The sequence below is a fragment of the Netta rufina genome (genome assembly GCF_964035555.1).
Source record: "Netta rufina genome assembly, chromosome: Z".
Taxonomy (NCBI): Eukaryota; Metazoa; Chordata; class Aves; order Anseriformes; family Anatidae; genus Netta; species Netta rufina.
The window spans coordinates 669,496-688,565 of record NC_140126.1 but is presented as its reverse complement, the minus strand read 5'-3'; the positions used below and the strand labels follow the sequence as shown (position 1 = coordinate 688,565).

At 44.3% G+C, this 19,070-nt stretch overlaps 1 protein-coding gene across 1 annotated transcript in view; it reads left to right on the top strand.

The window, feature by feature from the left end:
* Positions 1-217: 217 nt before the first annotated feature.
* Positions 218-19,070, top strand: part of LOC311221244 (urea transporter 2-like) — a gene marked incomplete at both ends in the record, with an annotated part of 37,095 nt that continues 18,242 nt past the window's right edge. The window contains 8 exons of the mRNA XM_084305110.1: positions 218-383; positions 2,678-2,867; positions 3,153-3,281; positions 6,237-6,429; positions 7,274-7,421; positions 9,010-9,144; positions 9,720-9,769; positions 10,680-10,938. Of these exons, the coding sequence (XP_084161236.1) occupies positions 218-383; positions 2,678-2,867; positions 3,153-3,281; positions 6,237-6,429; positions 7,274-7,421; positions 9,010-9,144; positions 9,720-9,769; positions 10,680-10,938 (1,270 nt within the window). The remainder of the gene's footprint in view (positions 384-2,677; positions 2,868-3,152; positions 3,282-6,236; positions 6,430-7,273; positions 7,422-9,009; positions 9,145-9,719; positions 9,770-10,679; positions 10,939-19,070) is intronic.

The window sequence follows — 19,070 nt, the reverse complement described above, 5'->3', positions numbered from 1 at the left end:
ACAACCACAGCAAGTAACCGCTGTGCCAGGTGGCAGCTCACGCTGCTCCCAGCACTGGTTCAGGCAGGTGTCTTCCATGAAATGTCCCATCTTTGAAAAAATGATATCGCCAAGGGGCTCTAACCTACAGCAGAAAGTTGCCAGAGCACAACCCAAGAGGTTTTCTAACACTCAAACTTTGTGATTTACAGTTCCTTCTTTTCACCACCCAAAGGAGATGGAGCTCGGAGAAATCGTAGTGACTGGGAGTCCGGGCGAGAGGAATTTGTACGCAGAGCAGAAGCCACGAACCCAGGACCTGCTGGGGAAGAATGGAAAGCAAATCCACCGAGTCTTCAAGTATCTCACGGGAGAAATGAAAGAATATGGGGAGTGGATGAAAAGTAAGCATGGGAATGTGTTTGGGGCTCTCAAGGAGCGAGCTGGAGCAGCTATGTCACCACTAGCACTAATAGGGCTGGGGCACAAGGCGAGGGGCTGTTTCACCTTCTGGGGAGGCATGGCCCAATCTCACTGCCAACTTCTGTCCTTTTAGCCCAAATTACTCTATTCTCATGAAAGGAATCTCACTGCATGCTCTTGCCATTACCATGGCTGCACAAAATTCAGCACAGGCAAGAAGATGTCTTTTACACTTAATCAGTCATTAGCACCATGTTCCTGGCGGCGGTGCCCAGAATCACACGTCAGGGCTGGGAGTTTGGTCTCATTTGTAAGTGCTTTAGATCAGCAGCCATCTCCTTGGCCACGTGTGGGCTGGCAGTGGGGACTTGGCTCCTGCATGTGCGGGCAAAGGCTCTTGTATAACCATTCTTCGGGGAGCAGTAAGCACCGCGGGTGTTTTGTTCTGATAAAGTACAAAGCAAGTCCTGATCTCAAAAGATTTAATGTCCGGGTAGGAACAATACATGAGCAGATGGTCTGTGTTACCCAGAATTATTGGGGATTAGGGGCTCTGGGAGGCTATGCAAGACTGTGGGTCCTCTGTCAGGGCTAGGTTCGTTAGCAGCACGACTCCTGCAAGGGGAGAGAATAAGAGACAGCTGTGTGCAGCCTGCTGGGCTGCGCAGTGGCCATCCTTGGTGGAGGAGGTGGGCTGAGATGCCTCCATGCAGGGGGCTCAGCACAGTCCCCAGCCATGGGAAAACATCCCCTCTTTGTTTACTCCAGTGGCCTGTGCTTGGCAGACCACTTTTATTATTCAGTGTCCCAAAAAGCTTCCTACCCCTACACACTGTAACCATATTTCAATACCATTAATACTGGTGTCTAACACCAAGAGCACTGCTGATATATTTCATAGCGCAACAGTGAATTTTAGTAAGAATTCCCAAACAAGCCCAATCACTTTTCTCTAAGGAGCTCATTCACTCCTGGTTGTAACTGCCTGGCTCCACACCAACACACCGCCCGAGGGATGCCTGCAGAGCCATCCCTTAAGTCGCACTCCAGCTTTTTGGGAGGGCTCTCCCAGGGATGCTGAAGAGATACAGGATGGTACCCAGCCCTTCAGAGATCCTCTATTTAAGCTTCTCTCCTCAGAAAACAGGTCTTGAGACTCAAATATAAATACAACAGAGAAGGGAAGTGGAAAAGCGGGTGAGAGAAAGCTATTAGGAAAAAGATTTTGCCCAGGTTCAATAAGTAGCCTGGTACTTTGCACTGTGCCTAACTAACAATGTAAACTGAGAAACATTTAATTTTAAATATTTACAAAGATTAAAAATGTATATACACATTTTATGAACATCTTGTACATGCAAGCACACCTTCTTTTTCATATCTTCTCCTTACACCATGCTTATTAACACACAGCAGCACAATACCATTTACACCTCTCCCTCAAACTTGGCAGCAAAAGCCCTCAGGTCAATTTACAATAGAAAAGCCAGCAACAGAGCTCCTGCAGTGCTGCAAGACCCTCCTCTGCCCACGGAGATCACTAGGAGCACCGTGCTGAGATACGCTCAGACAGCCACGCACATCCCACCTGCCCCTGCACTCACCTGAGGCACTCAAGCTCGGGATCCATTTGCTCTGTCCAGTAGGCTTCCATGAAGGGCAGTGGCCCTTTGTGCTTTGGAAATGCCTCTTTTCTCTGAGGACAGTCTGAGCTATAGTAACTGTTGTCTTCATTCAGGTTCTTCACTTCCCAAAGTACTTTTATATATAATATTTTTAAACTTCGTGAGTTTGATCCCATCTCCTGTATATAGTGTGCCTCCATATCATGGATTGCCAACTCTCTCCCTAAAACAGCAGAAGTGTTTCTTTTTATATTTCCCTATCCCCACACAGATTGCTTTCAGCCTTTGCCTAAGTCCCTCTCTGTCTGAATTATACATAGAAAAGGGTCTATCTCCTTGTTACATTTATAGCAGAATCTTATGCAACCTACTGTGCAAGAAAGACTATTTTTTTGACCACCATAAATAAACCACTTTTTATGAATCTCTCCATGGACTTTATAGCAGTGCCCAGTCCACCCCTGTTAGCGTTTCAAGTGCCAGATGCAAAATATGCTCAGACAGCAATAAATCAGAGACCATTTTTACAGTCCTGTTGATACTTCGCCTCTGTTCTGTGGCCAGAAAGCAACTGTAGAGCTGAGTGTGCTTTGAAGAGGCCCTGCTGAAATGCTGCCTTATCACCAGCAATTTTATTTGATCTCCTCCAGATAAGCCCCTAATGATTCAGCTGGTGGACTGGATCTTGCGAGGCACCTCCCAGGTGATGTTTGTCAACAACCCCCTCAGCGGGCTGTTCATTTTAGTGGGGCTTTTCATCCAGAAGCCCTGGTGGATGCTCACAGGCTGCGCTGGATCAGTTGTGTCAACGTTAACAGCACTGGCCCTCAGCCAGGACAGGTAGGTGGAAGCTCGTGGCTGGGATGATCATTATGGTGTCAGGAACCTGCTGAGGGGTCACAGCCTCACGTTCAGGTGTATCAGAACCAGCAGACCAGCTTCCCTTGTGGGTCATCACGGTTCAGTGGGCTCCAAACTGCCTCCTCCCTCGGCACACCAATCCAGCATTTTTTCCATCCTCTCCCTACAGTCCTTTTTCCAGAAGGAGGGCATTTTTAAGTTGTATTTCATTGGGTCTCTGTGACAGGTCACCTTCTGCCTTGCAAACGTTTCTTTCCATCACAGATCAGCCATTGCAGCCGGGCAGCATGGCTATAACGGGATCTTGGTGGGACTGCTCATGGCTGTCTACTCTGACAAAGGGGACTACTACTGGTGGCTTCTTCCTCCTGTGGCAGTTACATCCATGGCGTGGTAAGCATCCCTTCTCCTAGGGACAATTCTCAGAGAATGAGGAATCCTGCTGTGTGCATCTTAAAGACATTGCAAGTCGCCTCTGCCCAGTCTCCTACATCAGTAGCTCCAGCCACAGCAGTGCTGGGAAGGGCATTCGTTGATGCACAGAGCTTGTCAAACACCTTGGTAGAAGGCCGAGTGCGCTGACAAAGCTAATCACAGCAGAAGGACAAAGCAGCTCTACTTCAACACTCTGCAAATGGCCCTCATCAGCAGACCACATTCAGGGCGGGTGTCATTGCACTCAGCACCCCAACCGTCCTCCCTTACCCAGGCACTGAACTGACCTGGAGCTCTCCCTCAGGCTGAATTCAGTCTTCCCCATCTCAGATCCGCAACCAGTCATGAGCAAAATTAATTCCTCCAAGTAGCTCCAAATGCCAGACAATGTCCTTTAAGGATTAGTTACCAATGCTAAATACAGACCTTAACAGCACTGCAGAATCTGCCTAACAGCTTCAACTGAAATTAATTTGAGAGTCACATTTTAATCACTGCTAGTGATAAGACACAAATCATTATTGCATTTCACTGCTTTTAAAATCAGATTTTTCAATATTTTATTTCATTAGTCACTCTCAGCGAAGGTCATTTTGTGACACCCTCTCAAAACCCAGAACATGTTGCAAGAATGTTTAGTCTGTCTTGCCTGCCAGAATTCCCTGAGGCTTTTTATTCAAAATTTTCCTTATTCTTCTAGTTCAGGGACTTGAGGGAAGAGCTGAAAGACTTTAAAATTAGACATTTCAGTGATTTTTTTCAACTGGTACTTTGTATTTCAGCTTTGGAAGTCAGCATTTCTTTAATTGTTTCTTTCTTCCTGACAAGATGTATAACTGGCAGAAGCTTTGTATTTCAACACAGAAATTAGGACACTGTTTTCACTGAAGTGGTGTTTTTTCTTTTGCACAGTGACAAGGAAATCTGTAACTGCTCTGGAAACGAAATTTGTCATAAAAGAATAGGCTTCATCTGAAAATATAAAATGAGAACAAAGCATTTTTCCACTGATAGTATCTACACAACAGGACACAAGCTGTTGCTTTTGAAGTGCCAAATACTTCTTTTTTTTTTTTTTTTTTTTTTTTGTGGTGGTGGTGGTGGTAGTGGGATTTTTTGTTTGTTTTGTTTTTCCTTTGTGTGTGTGTTTTTATTTTGTGTTTGTTTTTAATATTTTACATCTCTTAATTAAGATTTTCCGTCCTGCTTGATCACCTCTCCTGCTTTATTCCTCTTCCAGAATTGTCTTACCACTTCTGGTACTCCCCAAACCATTTGAACACACAAAATGCAACTTTATAATTCCTTCTTCTCTCTTGTCTCTTCAAGACTGGAGCTTTTTTCACCAACCAGAGTTTTCCATGGCTGTTCCTGTGGTATTCCCCAAAATCTGCTCTTCTGTTTCTTGCTACATTTCTCTACAGGAGTAGAGGCCAGATCACCTTCTTCCCTGCAGGCCTACATACAGTTCTGGATGCTTTTCTTTATTGTCTCCCTGAGCCTGGTATAACTAGCAGAGCACCCATACACTAGCCAACTTTCCTGAGAGGACAGCATGGCGTTTTTATCACCTGTTGTTAAGCGAGGTGCAGACCATGGCTGCATCCTCCAGCCACTGGGGCCCAGACCGGTGCCTGGGATCCAGGGCCTCTGCCCATGCCAGGGGACATGGCTGCTGCTTTCCCCTTTGCAGACCCAGCTGGTAGAAAAGCTGGGCACGTACCCCAGGGACACACAGGGTTTTGCAAGTGAATTTAGTGCCAGCAGCCAGCCTCAGACACAGGGGCTGTGATCCATGGTCCTGCTCCAGCCCTCACTCCTCCCTCACGCCAGTCCCCCAGCAGCTGGGGAGCACACACCACTCCCATCCAGGGCTGGGAGGAGAAGACCCCACTCCTCCAGCAGCTGATGGCAGGGCCCCGCTGACTTCCAGAGCTGGCACCACAGCCCTAGGCCTACGCCCCACAGCCTGGCTCCAGCAGCTGGCACTAAATTCACTCACACACACACAGGTCCCTGTGGGACACACACACATATGGGAGGGAGTGTGAACGCACAGAGAGAGAGTTGGGAAAAGGTTTAATGAGAAAATATAAGAGCACGGGACAAACTGCAGTGACCAGGCACAGGGCTCAAGCAGACAAGCGTACTGACTGCCCCATTTTATACACAACTAGCCCTTCCCTACTCTTTCTACCGACTCCTCTTCGATCCTTCTGCTGCCCTTCCCCTGAACCCTCCTCCCCACCTCATGGCACCCAGTTTCTGCACCCTCCCAGTCTGGGTCCCTCTTATCAGCTGCAAAGTCCAGCTTTATCTTCCTGGAAGCGGGTCTCTAGTTTGCAAGCCCATCAACCTGTGTGACTGTGAGGTTTGTTTCTGGTCATTGTCTATGTTTTACTTTGTCGGGTCCATGTCTCAGCATTCTGATTATTGTTCCCTCTAATTTTTATTATTAGCCCAATTTAGAAATCCTCAGTCAGGCAACCTTGCTTGAATCAACATTACCATATTCCATCTCTTTCCTTATCAGTCTGTACAGGTATCTGGTCAGTGTATATTTCCACTGATTGATCAGGACCTCTCTGAGTGGTTGTTCCCTTTCCCCTTCATCAGCCACCCTCCCACTAACCCATTTTTGTGTATCCCTTAGTCAGACATTTTTTTCCTTCAACGAATAAACAGCCTCACACTACACGTACCCTTATATCCAATAATTGTATATGATAATTGCTGTAAAAAGACAAATAGCATTCTCTAACTTTTGATCTGATGCTGTCTAGAACATGAAACTACCCAACGTTTCTAAAACACTTGTGTTTACAAGAGCTTATGACCGAAGTAGTAGGATGTTTCACCACTTTAACTATTATGAACAAGCTATACTTGTTTCTTTTCTTCTTTTGTACTCAGTCCAGTCCTGACCAGTGCATTGGGATCCATCTTCAGTAAATGGGACCTTCCCGTTTTCACTCTGCCCTTCAATATTGCAGTGACTTTGTACTTGGCAGCCACAGGACACTACAACCTCTTCTTCCCTACAACCCTCATCAAGCCTGTAGCATCAGTGCCCAATATTACCTGGACTGCAATCAATGTGCCTCTGGTAAGTTTCTTCCCAACTAGTTTATATTTCATTAAAAATGTGCACGTGAAGACATTCAGCTCTGGATAACGGTTTTGAATAGGTCAGAATGGGCGTATGATATGTACAGCCTGTAGCAATTCACAGATAAATGTCCTGGCTCAGTTCATTTCATAGAAGACAGTGCCCTAAAAGCCCCAGGGACAGTCCTGGCTGACCCAGCAGAAAGGCTGATCAAGGCTGAAGGAAGAAAGATCCTGAACTTCTCACTCCACCTAAAGCTAGACTGCCCTAAAACATGGCTTGAGTACTCTTGATACAGAAGTACATCTCGATATTCAATCCCACTGCCCAGCTGTGTTTAAAGGGATATCAGCAGGACAGTCAATGACAATATCAAAAGAGGGAATAAACATCATGATATCAAAGGGACAGAAATTCATTTACAACCAGTCCCCACAGGCCAGATCTAGCACTGGAAAAGGTTTTATTACATTCACCCTCACAAAGAAACATAAAGATAATTGGTATATTTCATATAATATAATAAATCAACCCTACCACAGTATTGCTGCCTAGGAAGGTTACTGTTTCTCTTCCACTAAAAGCACCCCCAACACACTGTGTGTGTTTGTTCAGAGACCATGTTACCATCCCAGAAGAAGCAAAAGTCCATCTTTAACTTGAGGAAGTTCAGACCAAACAGTGAACTAATTCACACTGAAGGACAAAATACTCACATTTACCCAGCAGCCTCACTCAGAGCCAGGATTGTTTCCTTTCCTTTCTAAACATTAGCTTGGATGAAATAACTGTTGTGTCCTCAGAGTTAGAATAACATGCCCTTTTCTGCTGGCTGCTGCAGCTCTTGCAATCCATCCCGGTTGGTGTTGGGCAAGTGTATGGCTGCGAAAACCCCTGGACTGGAGGTATCTTCCTTGTTGCTCTACTTATCTCCTCCCCACTTATTTGCTTGCATGCTGCAATTGGGTCTGCAGTGGGGATGTTTGCAGGTAAGAAATATTTACCAAAGTCATTTTTGTAACTAGACTACCTTAACCCAAGATGTCAGGAGATTCTGTCCAGACTTAATAGATGAATGGGCTTAGATGTACTTGGGAATACACTCCTATCCTTGAAAGTCTCTCTAAATTCCAAAGGTCTTACTGAAGGTCACTCAACATGGTGAAGGCAAGAACAGAAGCATACTTTCTTTAAGCTCTGAACTTGGTACTAGATTTGTAATTCAGGCAGGTATTTGTTCCACCTTGATGAATCCCATGGAGATGATGATTAAAATAAAATAAAATAAAATAAAATAAAATAAAATAAAATAAAATAAAATAAAATAAAATAAAGTAAAGTAAAGTAAAGTAAAGTAAAGTAAAGTAAAGTAAAGAAATAATTTCATTGATCTCTTGCCACCAGAAGTATGCTAAATTACAACCACAAGCAAAGATCTGCCTCAGAGCTAACCAGTCAATGAGAACAAACAGACTTTTCTACTATGGAGTTCATTCTACCTTGCTGCAGATTTGTAAAAGCAGCTCAATGAATGCTGCCCAAAATAGCCTGTCTCTGGGAAACAGTCTTAAGCTAAGACAGACAAGATCAATGCCATTTATCAGAGCAATTTTAGTTTAAAAAAATTATGATGAAATAAGCGTGGTCTGAGGCAAGTACCTCTGAAAAAAGGTGCAGACATGCAACATTAAGTTCTGATTTCTGCTCTGAAAAGCTTTATACAAGATGTCATCTGCCTTTATTTGTCTTTTTAAACAAAACTATCCACAATTTGTACAGTTAAGAGCATTTGGCAAGTTGGGTACAGATCTGACATTTAATCTAGAAGGGAAAGGTCAGGGGAAAGTCTGTGGGAATAAGTGTGGAGAAAAGGAACAGAAGACGAATGAGGGCATTATAGCAGGAAATGTCTTGATCTTAAAAATAAGGTGGCCTGTGTGCTACATATTGTGCTATCCTTTTTATTGGTACATCTGAAGCCTATGAGAAGTCCTGTAGAAGTACCTATGACATCAGGTTTGGAGCAGACCCTCAGCTCCCACCCGACTGGAGAATTTCCACAGCAATGATGGAGTGGCCACATTTAGTATTTTAGCAAAGGTCACTCAGAAAAGATGGAAAATTCTGCTTCCTCCCACAAAAAAAAAAAAAAAAACACTCAGCTGTTCCTCCAATACTGAAGCTCAGGGTATGCATGAGCTTTAAACAATATACGTGAGCACAGATTTCTGCAAGCAGTAAAGCTAAGCCAGAAATCCCTCATGCACTCTGGCTAGATCCTCCATCTGGAGATCTGGGGGACTAACCACAACACACTCAGGGCATAAGCAGGAAATTTTTCTGAAAGAAACCTTTCAGACTGAGTCAAACACCAACCCCAAGGACATCATCATAGCACCAAAATCATAAACTTCATTTTATTTCACCTTTTTTCTGCACGTGGTTGTCATGCAACTGTGAACCCAGTTAAATGTCTGGATATCATACGGAAGGGGGATTGGGTTCCCTGCAAGTCACGGATCCTCCTGCAGATACTTTTCATACCTGACCTCAACCCACTGCTTTTTTGTCTTGCAGCACTGAGCATTGCAACACCCTTTGACAGCATCTACCTTGGCTTACACAATTACAACTGTGCACTCGCATGCATTGCGATTGGAGGCATGTTCTATGCCCTGACCTGGCAGACTCACTTGCTGGCACTTGCTTGTGGTATGTATCTTTTACATTAAGGGGAGCCAAAAATTGATGCAGCCACACAGTCTATGAACAATACAGGCTTGGAGTCAACTGTGGACTCCACGTTTTGTTTGCTGCAAAACATGTTACTGTGCAAAAGTTATTTCGGTGATGGCATCAGATTTTAGTCACAAGTGGTTGCAAGTCACAAGTGCGGAAGGAAGGGTCTTTAGATACTGATAGCACAGAAACATCTAGAAGGGGCAGAAGCACCAGGATTTGTGAAAGAAGCACAGCTCTGCCATTAGCAGAAGCCTAACAAATTCAAAACTCGGCAGATTTATAGAAGCAGCCATTTCAGACCTATATGTACCCTTATGGGAAATGCATCATAAATAGAGAGCTACTGCACAAATTCAGTTAAAAAAAAAAAAAAAAAAAAAAAAAAAAAAAAAACTAATTGTTGAATTCTAACATTAAATCTCACATCAGGTAGCTGGGAGGATCATTTCCCATGCATTTGGACACTTTAATATTTCTGATAATTTCTTTGGAAAGATGAGCAAGGCTTTCCTCACCTTGAGCTGTCTTTGGTTTTCTTTCCTCAGCATTATTCTGTGCCTACTCTGGAGCAGCTTTTACTAATGCCCTATCTGTGGTAAGTTTAGTTATTTTGGGGGTTTTGTTTAACCGTACTCTTGATTTTATCATTATATAAAGCCAAGGAAGTTCCTCCAAATTGTCAGTTCTGACAGCATTGAAGTGAGAATGCTGCAGCCAGCAGCAGGTCTTTTATAGATTTCACAACAGTTAACAGTGCACCTGCAGACTACAGCTGCAAATATGATTTCAAAAAACTTTGGAGTGGGAGTGTGCATATATATGTGAATTCCAGAAACAGCTTGTAGTTTGAGATGCAAGATTTAGTTACAGGCAGCATTTTTAAACAAATACAGCAGTCTACTGTTTTCCTTGCTTTTTCCAAGGTCTTTTTCCACACTCTCCCACCATTTTTTTCCCCAAGTTTGGTCTGGCAACAAGAACTATACAAGTAAAAAAAATGAAAATAAAAAAGCCACTGCTCTCTTAAACATAAACTGATTGTATCTGGACAGCTCAAGAAAGAGATGAAGCCAGAACAGCCATGCTTTGTGTCTTCTTGAAGATCTGAAAGACTAAAGCAAAACCATATTTTAATAAAATTGATTTAGTAACTTACAAGGAAAAAAAAATAGAACTAGAAGCTTAAATGCATTAAATGTATTCATCTGGCACCCTCTCAGTAGAGCATAGGTCCATGCAGAGGCGTTGCTTTGTTAACCACACCTGGTTTGGGGATGCATCAGGGAAGAGGACACCTATTTCTTTTCTTGTGACCTCAGTTTTGGCAAACTCAAAGCCAGGTCAGGAGGTGAGAGCACAGTGCAGGACTGAGGGTTGGACGCAATGCCAGGAACGCATGGGCACTGACTGTGAATGTGTGTGAGTAGTACTCTCAGAACATGGTATTTGACAGGATGGTGAGAGGTTTCAAAGTGCACTCATCTGTCTGTCCTGTCCCCTCCCAGCTTGGACTGCCACTCTGTACCTGGCCTTTTTGCTTCTCTGCACTTCTCTTCTTGCTGATAACTTCAGACAACCCAGCCCTCTACAAAATCCCCCTCTGCAAAGTCACCTACCCAGAAGCCAACCAGATCTACTACCTGAGAATGATGAGAAGAGCATCAGAGAGCAGAAGAGAAGAGCAGAAACGAAAGGAGCAGAAACCTTCAGGTGGCTCTAAAATAAGCACAGGAGGCACCCCCCTGTGCACCCCCAAAAACAGCCGTGCTTACTGATTTCCAGTGACCAAGAGCAAGCAGTATCAGGGCAGTTTGTCAGATGCTAGCCAAGCGCTCTGCAGCTACAACCACCACCTTTGGCAGTGGTCTGTGAGCCAGGGATTTGGCACTGTATGCTGGAGGAAACATGATTTGCCCTTAAGCTAAGCTTTCCAAAAAGCACTCAGGTAACATAATAACAGCTGCCTTATCAATCCACATGTTATTAACTTGAAAGCCACCTCTTATCAACAATAATTATAAGAATAGGCAAAAGAACATAAACACTGGCAAGAGGCTGCATTTAATCTTGGATATGTAATTTAAAAAAATAAATATACTGAGATGAGACTTGGCATCTAATAATAATAATAAATAATGTAAGAAATCAAGTGCTGCACTTTAAATTAAGAACATGTACATCTGAAAGTGGAATAAACAGACTGATCTCTTACTTCCTTGTGTCTCATCAATGTCTAATCCTCTTAATCCCTCTTAACAGCTACAGCACACACAGGTAAATTCTTACAGTGTGTACTATTTTTGCTGCATCTTCTGACTCCTCATTAAGCTCCAAGACAATGAAGGTCTAAATATACATGCTTTAATCATACTGGAAAAGTGACTAGCTAGCAATGATCTAATGTTTTTCTTTTCCTTGCATCATTGTCTGTCTTGCAAGTAGAAGATCTATCTCCTGCAGTCTGCAGGATAGCAGATCTGAATCCCCACATGCATCTGGTGGGAAATAGGAGCCTTTTATATAAAGAATGATATAAACATTTACTGTTGGCAGCAATTACCAAAGTCCTTTCTCTCCCTTTCTTAGGGAAATTGTTGCATTAAATCACAAGCAATGAACAAGTCCAAGTCTGCTCTTGGTGTCTGTTGAGGCTTGGACTGGGATCTTCTCATGGGTCTTCAGTATCTGGGCTGTCCCAGAGAAACCTCGTGAAACACCACCATCGTTAGTCATGGGAAACTGAGGAGGACCTTGGTGCTGTGACACCCAGGGGAGTGGTTTCTGGCAGACATAAAGTACAAGAACACTGCCACTCTATGCTTCCTCTTAAGTCCTTATGACAGGGAAGGGCTAATTAACCAAAAGAGTACTATCCTTGGGAACCTTTTCCAAAGCCACTGAAAAAAAAAAAAAAAAAGCCTACCAGAAAGGCTTCCTCATCTAAAGCCACTTCATACAATCAGTTTAAAAATCATGGACCCAAATGAACCTGAAGATTTAAGGTTAAAATCCAGAGAGACACCACACAATGTTCAGATTAGATTGTTGTCCCTTCAGCCTCTTGATGTTGGGCTGTTTTGCAGATTTATTTGAGGCTCTCTGAGCAAACAGATAGGAGCCCAGCTCTACCTTGAACCTTTTGGAAAAAAGGTGGGCCTGAGCCCTGTCCAAGGGAAAGTCTGTGTCTTTATAAACTTTATAAAGTTAGCAGCACCAGAAACTGCCACTCTAAGCATCCCCTAAGCAGAGGCACACAAGATTGAATTCAGCCTGAGGGACAAAGTTATGGTGCTATTAAAAAGCATCTGAACATACTTAAAACAGGTTAGGCCATTCCAGGGACTTCAGTAAAGTTTAGGTCCCCCAAATGGATTACAACAGATTCAAGATTCCACCGGGTAGGACAGCTTCACACATGCACAAGACCAAATTTCAGTAGGCATAACTCTGTCATTGAAAATCTAGGAACCCAATGAGTTTTTGAGCCTGCTCCATCCCACAGACTCTCACCTATGTTACACCTCCATCCCATTTTAGACCTCAGGCTGACCTCTGAATCCAACCATATAAAGGCCCTCCAGGAAAGCACCAAGGGAACCAGCTGGCATTCCTGCATGCCACAAGTCTTCTCAGAGACTAATAAAAGACCAAGAATCCCAGCAGCCTGCCCAACATGTTAGTCAGGAGACTTTTGCTTTGTTTAGAGGAATGGGACTGACCAGAGCTTGACACCTTGCCTACCTCTATTAAGGGGAGAAAGATCTGACAGACGTCCAACAGCAGCAAGTCAAAAAGCAAATCCATTTGCCTTTGGCTCCCATGCAAATCCCAGCAGCTACCCAGAGATGCTGAGCTCTTACAAGCTGCAGGCACAGATGTATTTCTTTAACACAAGACCAAGGGAGGGGAACCAGTGATATAGGAGAAACAGATTGTTTGCAGAAGCAATCCATTACCCAGACACTGGACAAAAGCAGTGATGCCTTCAAGCTACCAGCAAGGGCTGCTGCAGGTGGATCTCCAGTCTCAGCCAGAGTCAAATGGCATTTGTAGGTTGTCCACGCAGCTGCATATTCCTGCATGGTGATTCCAGAAAAAAACAACACAGGACAAAGAAACCATCAGAAAAGGTGTCAGTGGGCAGAGAAGGTGGTGGAGTGCCACAGGTTGCCAACCCATCCTTTTAGCCACAATACCAGCAAACCAACACTAGCAAAAAAGCAGTCCTGTACAGCCACTACAGATCAAAGACATCTCAAGGTTACTAATTCTGTAGAAAAACAAAGGCAGAATAACACATGAGGTGATACACGGCTGTCTGAACACCTTCCCTCTATAATAGCCAATGAAATATTAAACACACTTGAAATAGCAGGACCTGTTCATCTGCTCTGCATAATTTAAATTAGCTCATACACAATCCACCATTAAAGAAGGAATTGAATAGTAGCAACAGTTACAAAAATTACTGTAATAGAGTCAGCTAAAATAATGCTAGAATCACGTTTTGTTTTCTAAGAAAAATATCAACTGTGGTTAATTATGCCAAGCATATTATTTATTTTCTTAAAAATAAGAGTAAAGTCCAAGCACAATATGGTTACTGGAAAGAATTCGTCATGAAAGAGCCATTACAAACTTTAATTCCTCAGCCACAAGAGAATCCATCCTGAAATCAATTAGCAAAACAATTTCTAGAGTTGAAACCATCCATAAAGAATAGGGAATAAACAGCAGTCAAAAGATGTGAATAACTATACCCACTACTAATAATTCTTGAAAACAGACAAGACAAATATCAAGCGTCTCCTGGATGGGAGCAGTAGGCAATAAAATCACTGACTGAAACTATCAGTGAAGCAACCCCAAGAGCAGGCTATCAAGTTCTACAGAAGATGTTAAGAGAAAGAAAAAATTAGTTTTTAATGCAACTAATAAGTTGCAGCCATTTCCAGAAGCACCACAGATTTAATATAAATTAATTCTGCCAAAAGGAAGGGGAAGGGGAAGGGGAAGGGGAAGGGGAAGGGGTAGGGGTAGGGGTAGGGGTAGGGGTAGGGGTAGGGGTAGGGGTAGGGGTAGGGGTAGGGGTAGGGGTAGGGGTAGGGGTAGGGGTAGGGGTAGGGGTAGGGGTAGGGGTAGGGGTAGGGGTAGGGAAAGGGAAAGGGAAAGGGAAAGGGAAAGGGAAAGGGAAAGGGAAAGGGAAAGGGAAAGGGAAAGGGAAAGGGAAAGGGAAAGGGAAAGGGAAAGGGAAAGGGAAAGGGAAAGGGAAAGGGAAAGGGAAAGGGAAAGGGAAAGGGAAAGGGAAAGGGAAAGGGAAAGGGAAAGGGAATGAATAATCATGCACAAATAAACACCTGGCATATGTAAAAACAACTTCCTGGAAACGTGCCTTCAAAAACCAAACAATGGCAAATGGGAGCAAACTAAGAAACGCGAAGGAACCATGAATAGAGAGGACCACCTATTCTGTGATAACTGGAGTCCAGTGTAAGACTACCTACACCATGTGGCTCTAAGAAAAATACTTACCTTATTATTCTAAATGTCATTTTTTCTTACTCTTCTATTTGCTTCTAACCCCCCAGTTTAAAATAAATAAATAAAACACCTTTGCTGTTTGAGATGACATTTCCATCTCTTCTCACACACATATAGGTGCTTCTGTTGTTAAGATCTGTTGCAGAGCCTCAAACAGCAAAAGCTGAGATGAGCGCTTCGGATGTCCTGGCTTGGGTATTGATCACTCCAGAATGATCTGTTAATCACTCTTCATGAACAACCAGCAAAGCTCTGCTGAGGTAACATGGAAGGGATTTGCCATCTCAGTGAACGTTGGTGGCACAAGTCAGAGCCACGCTGCCATCCACACCAGAGCATCTCATTCCCCACAGTCAGCTCCCTTCACCTGATGGCCTTTTTCAAAGGAGATTTGGGCTTTATAAAATCTGTCTCTTCGAGCAAGGGCCTTCAATTAGATCTGAAGTCACTGATGAAACACACAAATGCAATCCCTCCAGCCCTTCCCCAGTGCCTTTGCACAGCCCAGACTGCAGCAAAACCCCACCTACTTTGGGCCTTGTACCCATTTTCATCTTGTAGCAAGAGTCAGGTTAAACATGAGCACTTAAAACAGGGTAGCTCTATATTTTTGTGAAGCCATTTATAGTTTGTAAGGGGGAGGGGACTGGAGATGTTTCTTTCCTTCCTGCTTTCCTCAGTAAGTTCAGCTGAAGCCAAGTCTCAGAGTTTTGTTAGGACTGAAGCTGTTAACTCGCCTCAGGAAGAGTTTGACAAGTCAGAGGCAGGGGCGGGTTGCAAAGAGTTGACAGGAAGAAGAGAGATTTCTAGCCAAAGGCTATCAGAGACCTATCCGAGACCCCTTTATATAAGGGAATTCTCCAGCAGCAGAGATTTTGACAGGAGCTGGTAGTGGAAATTGTGACATGAGCCACCTAACACTCGTTGAAGGCCTCGCTAGGGTATGTTTCGGAAAGAAAGTCTAGCAACAGAAATTGTTTGAGTCGGTCAGGGCTTGGTCTGGGGCCACACACGTCTTTAGGCTCTTAGGAACAAGGCATGCTCAAATGCCTCCTCAAATGCCTCCTGCCAATGCGTAATAAAACACATTTCATAAATTACTTCCTCTTGAATTTTGCTGAAGCTCAGCCCAAAGCTACAACGAACAATTTCAAAGCCTGACCTCCCATGGAGACATATCTCAGCACACAGCAGCAGGATCTCCGCGTTAGCTGGGAAATGGAGTGAGTGCTCACTGCTAGGCTTTTACAAGTCAAAAAAAATAGTGCTATAAAATGTTTTAAGTGCTTCACTGGCCTGAGTAAGAGAGGTTTGATTTGGGCCTGCAGCACACAGTGTGGCCATGTTTTGAGCTCAGACATGGAAACGGTGAGGTCTGCAGCTCACTGACATCCAAGAACCCCTCATGTATTTTCTTTTCAAAGCCCCTGTGCAATGCTGACCTCACTTCTTCCCACAGCCACCACTACAGACCAGTGTCTGTGCAAGCAGGAGAGCCAAATCATCAGACAGGGAGGGCAGGTGTAGCTCCCAGCTGGCATCCTGGCAGCATCCAGCAAGTATCTGGAAGGGCTTTATGCTCCAGAGGGGTACTCCAGTAATACAGGCTCTCAGCATGAGCTGACAAAAACAAAACTTTACAGCATGTTCAAATATTACAAGGCCCTAAACTCTCCAGCTGCTAGGAAGTTGCTCTGTGCTTTGTCAGTGCCAGATAGCCCTGGTCTGCAGGGATGTATATATTCCCCAACTGTTTTGTTGTTGTTGTTTTGTTTTGTTTTGTTTTTGTCGACCAGGTTGCCAGGGTAGCAGAAATGCCAACACTCTAAGGGTGAGATTCCTTTACCAAACCCTGTCCCCCTGCTTCCCTTTACGCAGACAGGTGTGTTTTAATTTTGAAGATGGAAAGAGAGTTCAAACAGGGAACAAACCCTGGTTGCAGCTGGTTTTGCAGTTCTCATGGGGTCCTTTGCAAACTCTTGCAGCTGCTGCAACAGCTAGAATTCACACATCCCCATGGCAAGATGAGAACACCGGGGAAAGCTCTGTGGGAAGCAAAGGTTTCTTCCACCACACTTTTCCTGAGAACAAGCAAACAGTTTGCATTTGGGCACCTCCAGCTGCAGCTCAGCACCTCCTGAGCATTACCGGTTGCCTCAGAGCATTTAGCAGTTTAAGCTGCCATGGAGCTGCATCCTCACATTCCCCTCCAGGGACTACCCTTTGCACAAAGAATTGAGACAGACACAAATCCATGCTCCAAAAGCACGCAGCTTCACTCAACACAGAATGGGCAAGGTTCAAAGACAGATAGGAGACTTTCCAAAGACACCTAGCCACCTTACCCACCCAAAATGCAGAGATGCAGGTGTATGGGCTGCTTCGCACATCTCAACAGCCACACAGCAAATTGTGCAAAAGGCCAAGGCAGACATAAAGAGACACCCTTAAACTGCTCAACTAGCATGATCCAGAGCCTGTTTTTCCCTCATTTCAGGGCACTCCAGCCTGCACCTGACCTTGCTTTTCTCCTTTTCCTTCATTTCAGCTGAGCGCTGACAGCTCCTCCCTCTCATCCACAAACCTCTGCTATGCTAAGCCACGCAGCCAGAAGCCAGGCAGCTTCTTCCTGGCTGCAGAGAGAATCAGGAAGGCAAAGATGATGACGAACTATCAACCAGCTACGGTTTCTTACTGGAGCTGAAGGAGTTTATTTCACTTGTGTAAATTAAATCCCACTCAGGGCATTTTCCATTCCCAGAAATTGAGTTGTCCAGCACACGTGACTTTTTTTTTTTCTTTTACCTACTACAAAATGTGAATCTTTGCAGCAAATAGATTTATGTGTTTGTGTATGTGCATAAAAATGCTGCTCTGCAGTACTGCTTACAAAATCTCATAAGCATCTACAGCCAGTGCAACTACACCATTAAACATCACACCGATTATTAGCTTTTACCTCTTCCTATAGTCTGCTGGTCCATTTCCAGAAGCTACCAGCCCTCTTCATCTTGCTGATCAGAGCTGCAACCCATACAATGTACAGTATAGCACCTTCCACTTCTGTTAAGACCTACTTGCTAAGAACATGGTAACCACAGGGATTTATATGTCGAGTTTCTTTCTGGAACCAGGGAAGTGTTCTGCTCTTTCCTAAGGCCTAACACCTTCATATCCTACAACATTTCGGCTTGTGAGAATGGATTATTTCCTTGAAAGTAGGCACGGACTTACATACCCACCATAAGGGCCAAAGAAGCAGAGAGGGAGTGAAACTCTACTAAGCTGAGATCAGATGCAGGGATGTTGAGGGAACTGGCTCTGAAATAGCAAAAGGGGATGAAGCAGCAGAAAAATGCATTCCCTTGTATCATAAAAAATGAGGCAAGCTTTGTCATTCTTGTGGGGCTAGTGCTCTCTTGAGGTAGGTCTGGAAAATGAATCCCTTTGGATCCGGGATCACCCCTGGTGCCAGAAGCACACAACAGGGGTATGAGGCTGGAATTCAGAACTGTTTGAGTTGCAATTTCCTCTCCAGTTCTGAAACCCAGTTAACTTTCTGATACAGTTAACTTTGGGCTTCCAAAACCCTCTACTGTTTTAGGACATTTCAATCTGGCTGATGCTGTTTGCAAAGCTTTAAGCAACCACAAAAACAAACAGCCTCAAGGTTCAGACTCATAGCGCGAAGCTGAGAGCTTTGCTCCCCACCAGAGTAGGTCCTGGAGCAAAGACACAAACAGGATCGTGCCAAGTGTCAGTAGAACTGATACGCCCTCCTCCAGGTCAGAAGTACACAACAGGGAAAGAGGAGAGGATCTGAAGGTGTCTGAAGCTGAAGACGACTGTACCAGAGGCCAGTGACCTCCAGACAGGTGTATATTGTCCTGGGACCCAGCTGGACATAGTGGGTCATCAGAGCTGGGACCACAATGCTGAAAAGAATGATTTCCAGTGGTCCCACAGGTGCGTGTGACTCCATCTCATTTCCACAGGCTTCCAGACCAGCCACGTAATGCCCATTGCTGATAATAAAAGGGACAGTGCTGCCTGGAGCAAGGAAAAAAAAAATCCAAACAAGGGGACCCAGCCAGATAAATGCACTTGGTTTTCCTTGACTTGCATTTCACAAGGCTTCCTGAGACAGATGACTCCCTGGTTTTAATTTGGGCTTTGGAGATATCTCCCATGCTGGACACCACGGCTATGTCTACACTAGAGTACGGAGTGGTGCCAGGTAGTGCACATCACCACCGAGATGGCACCCAACGTGGGGCTCGAAGGGTTAAGATAACAACAGAATTGATTAAAACTCATACAACTAACACACTTACTCACTAGTCACCATGTTCAGT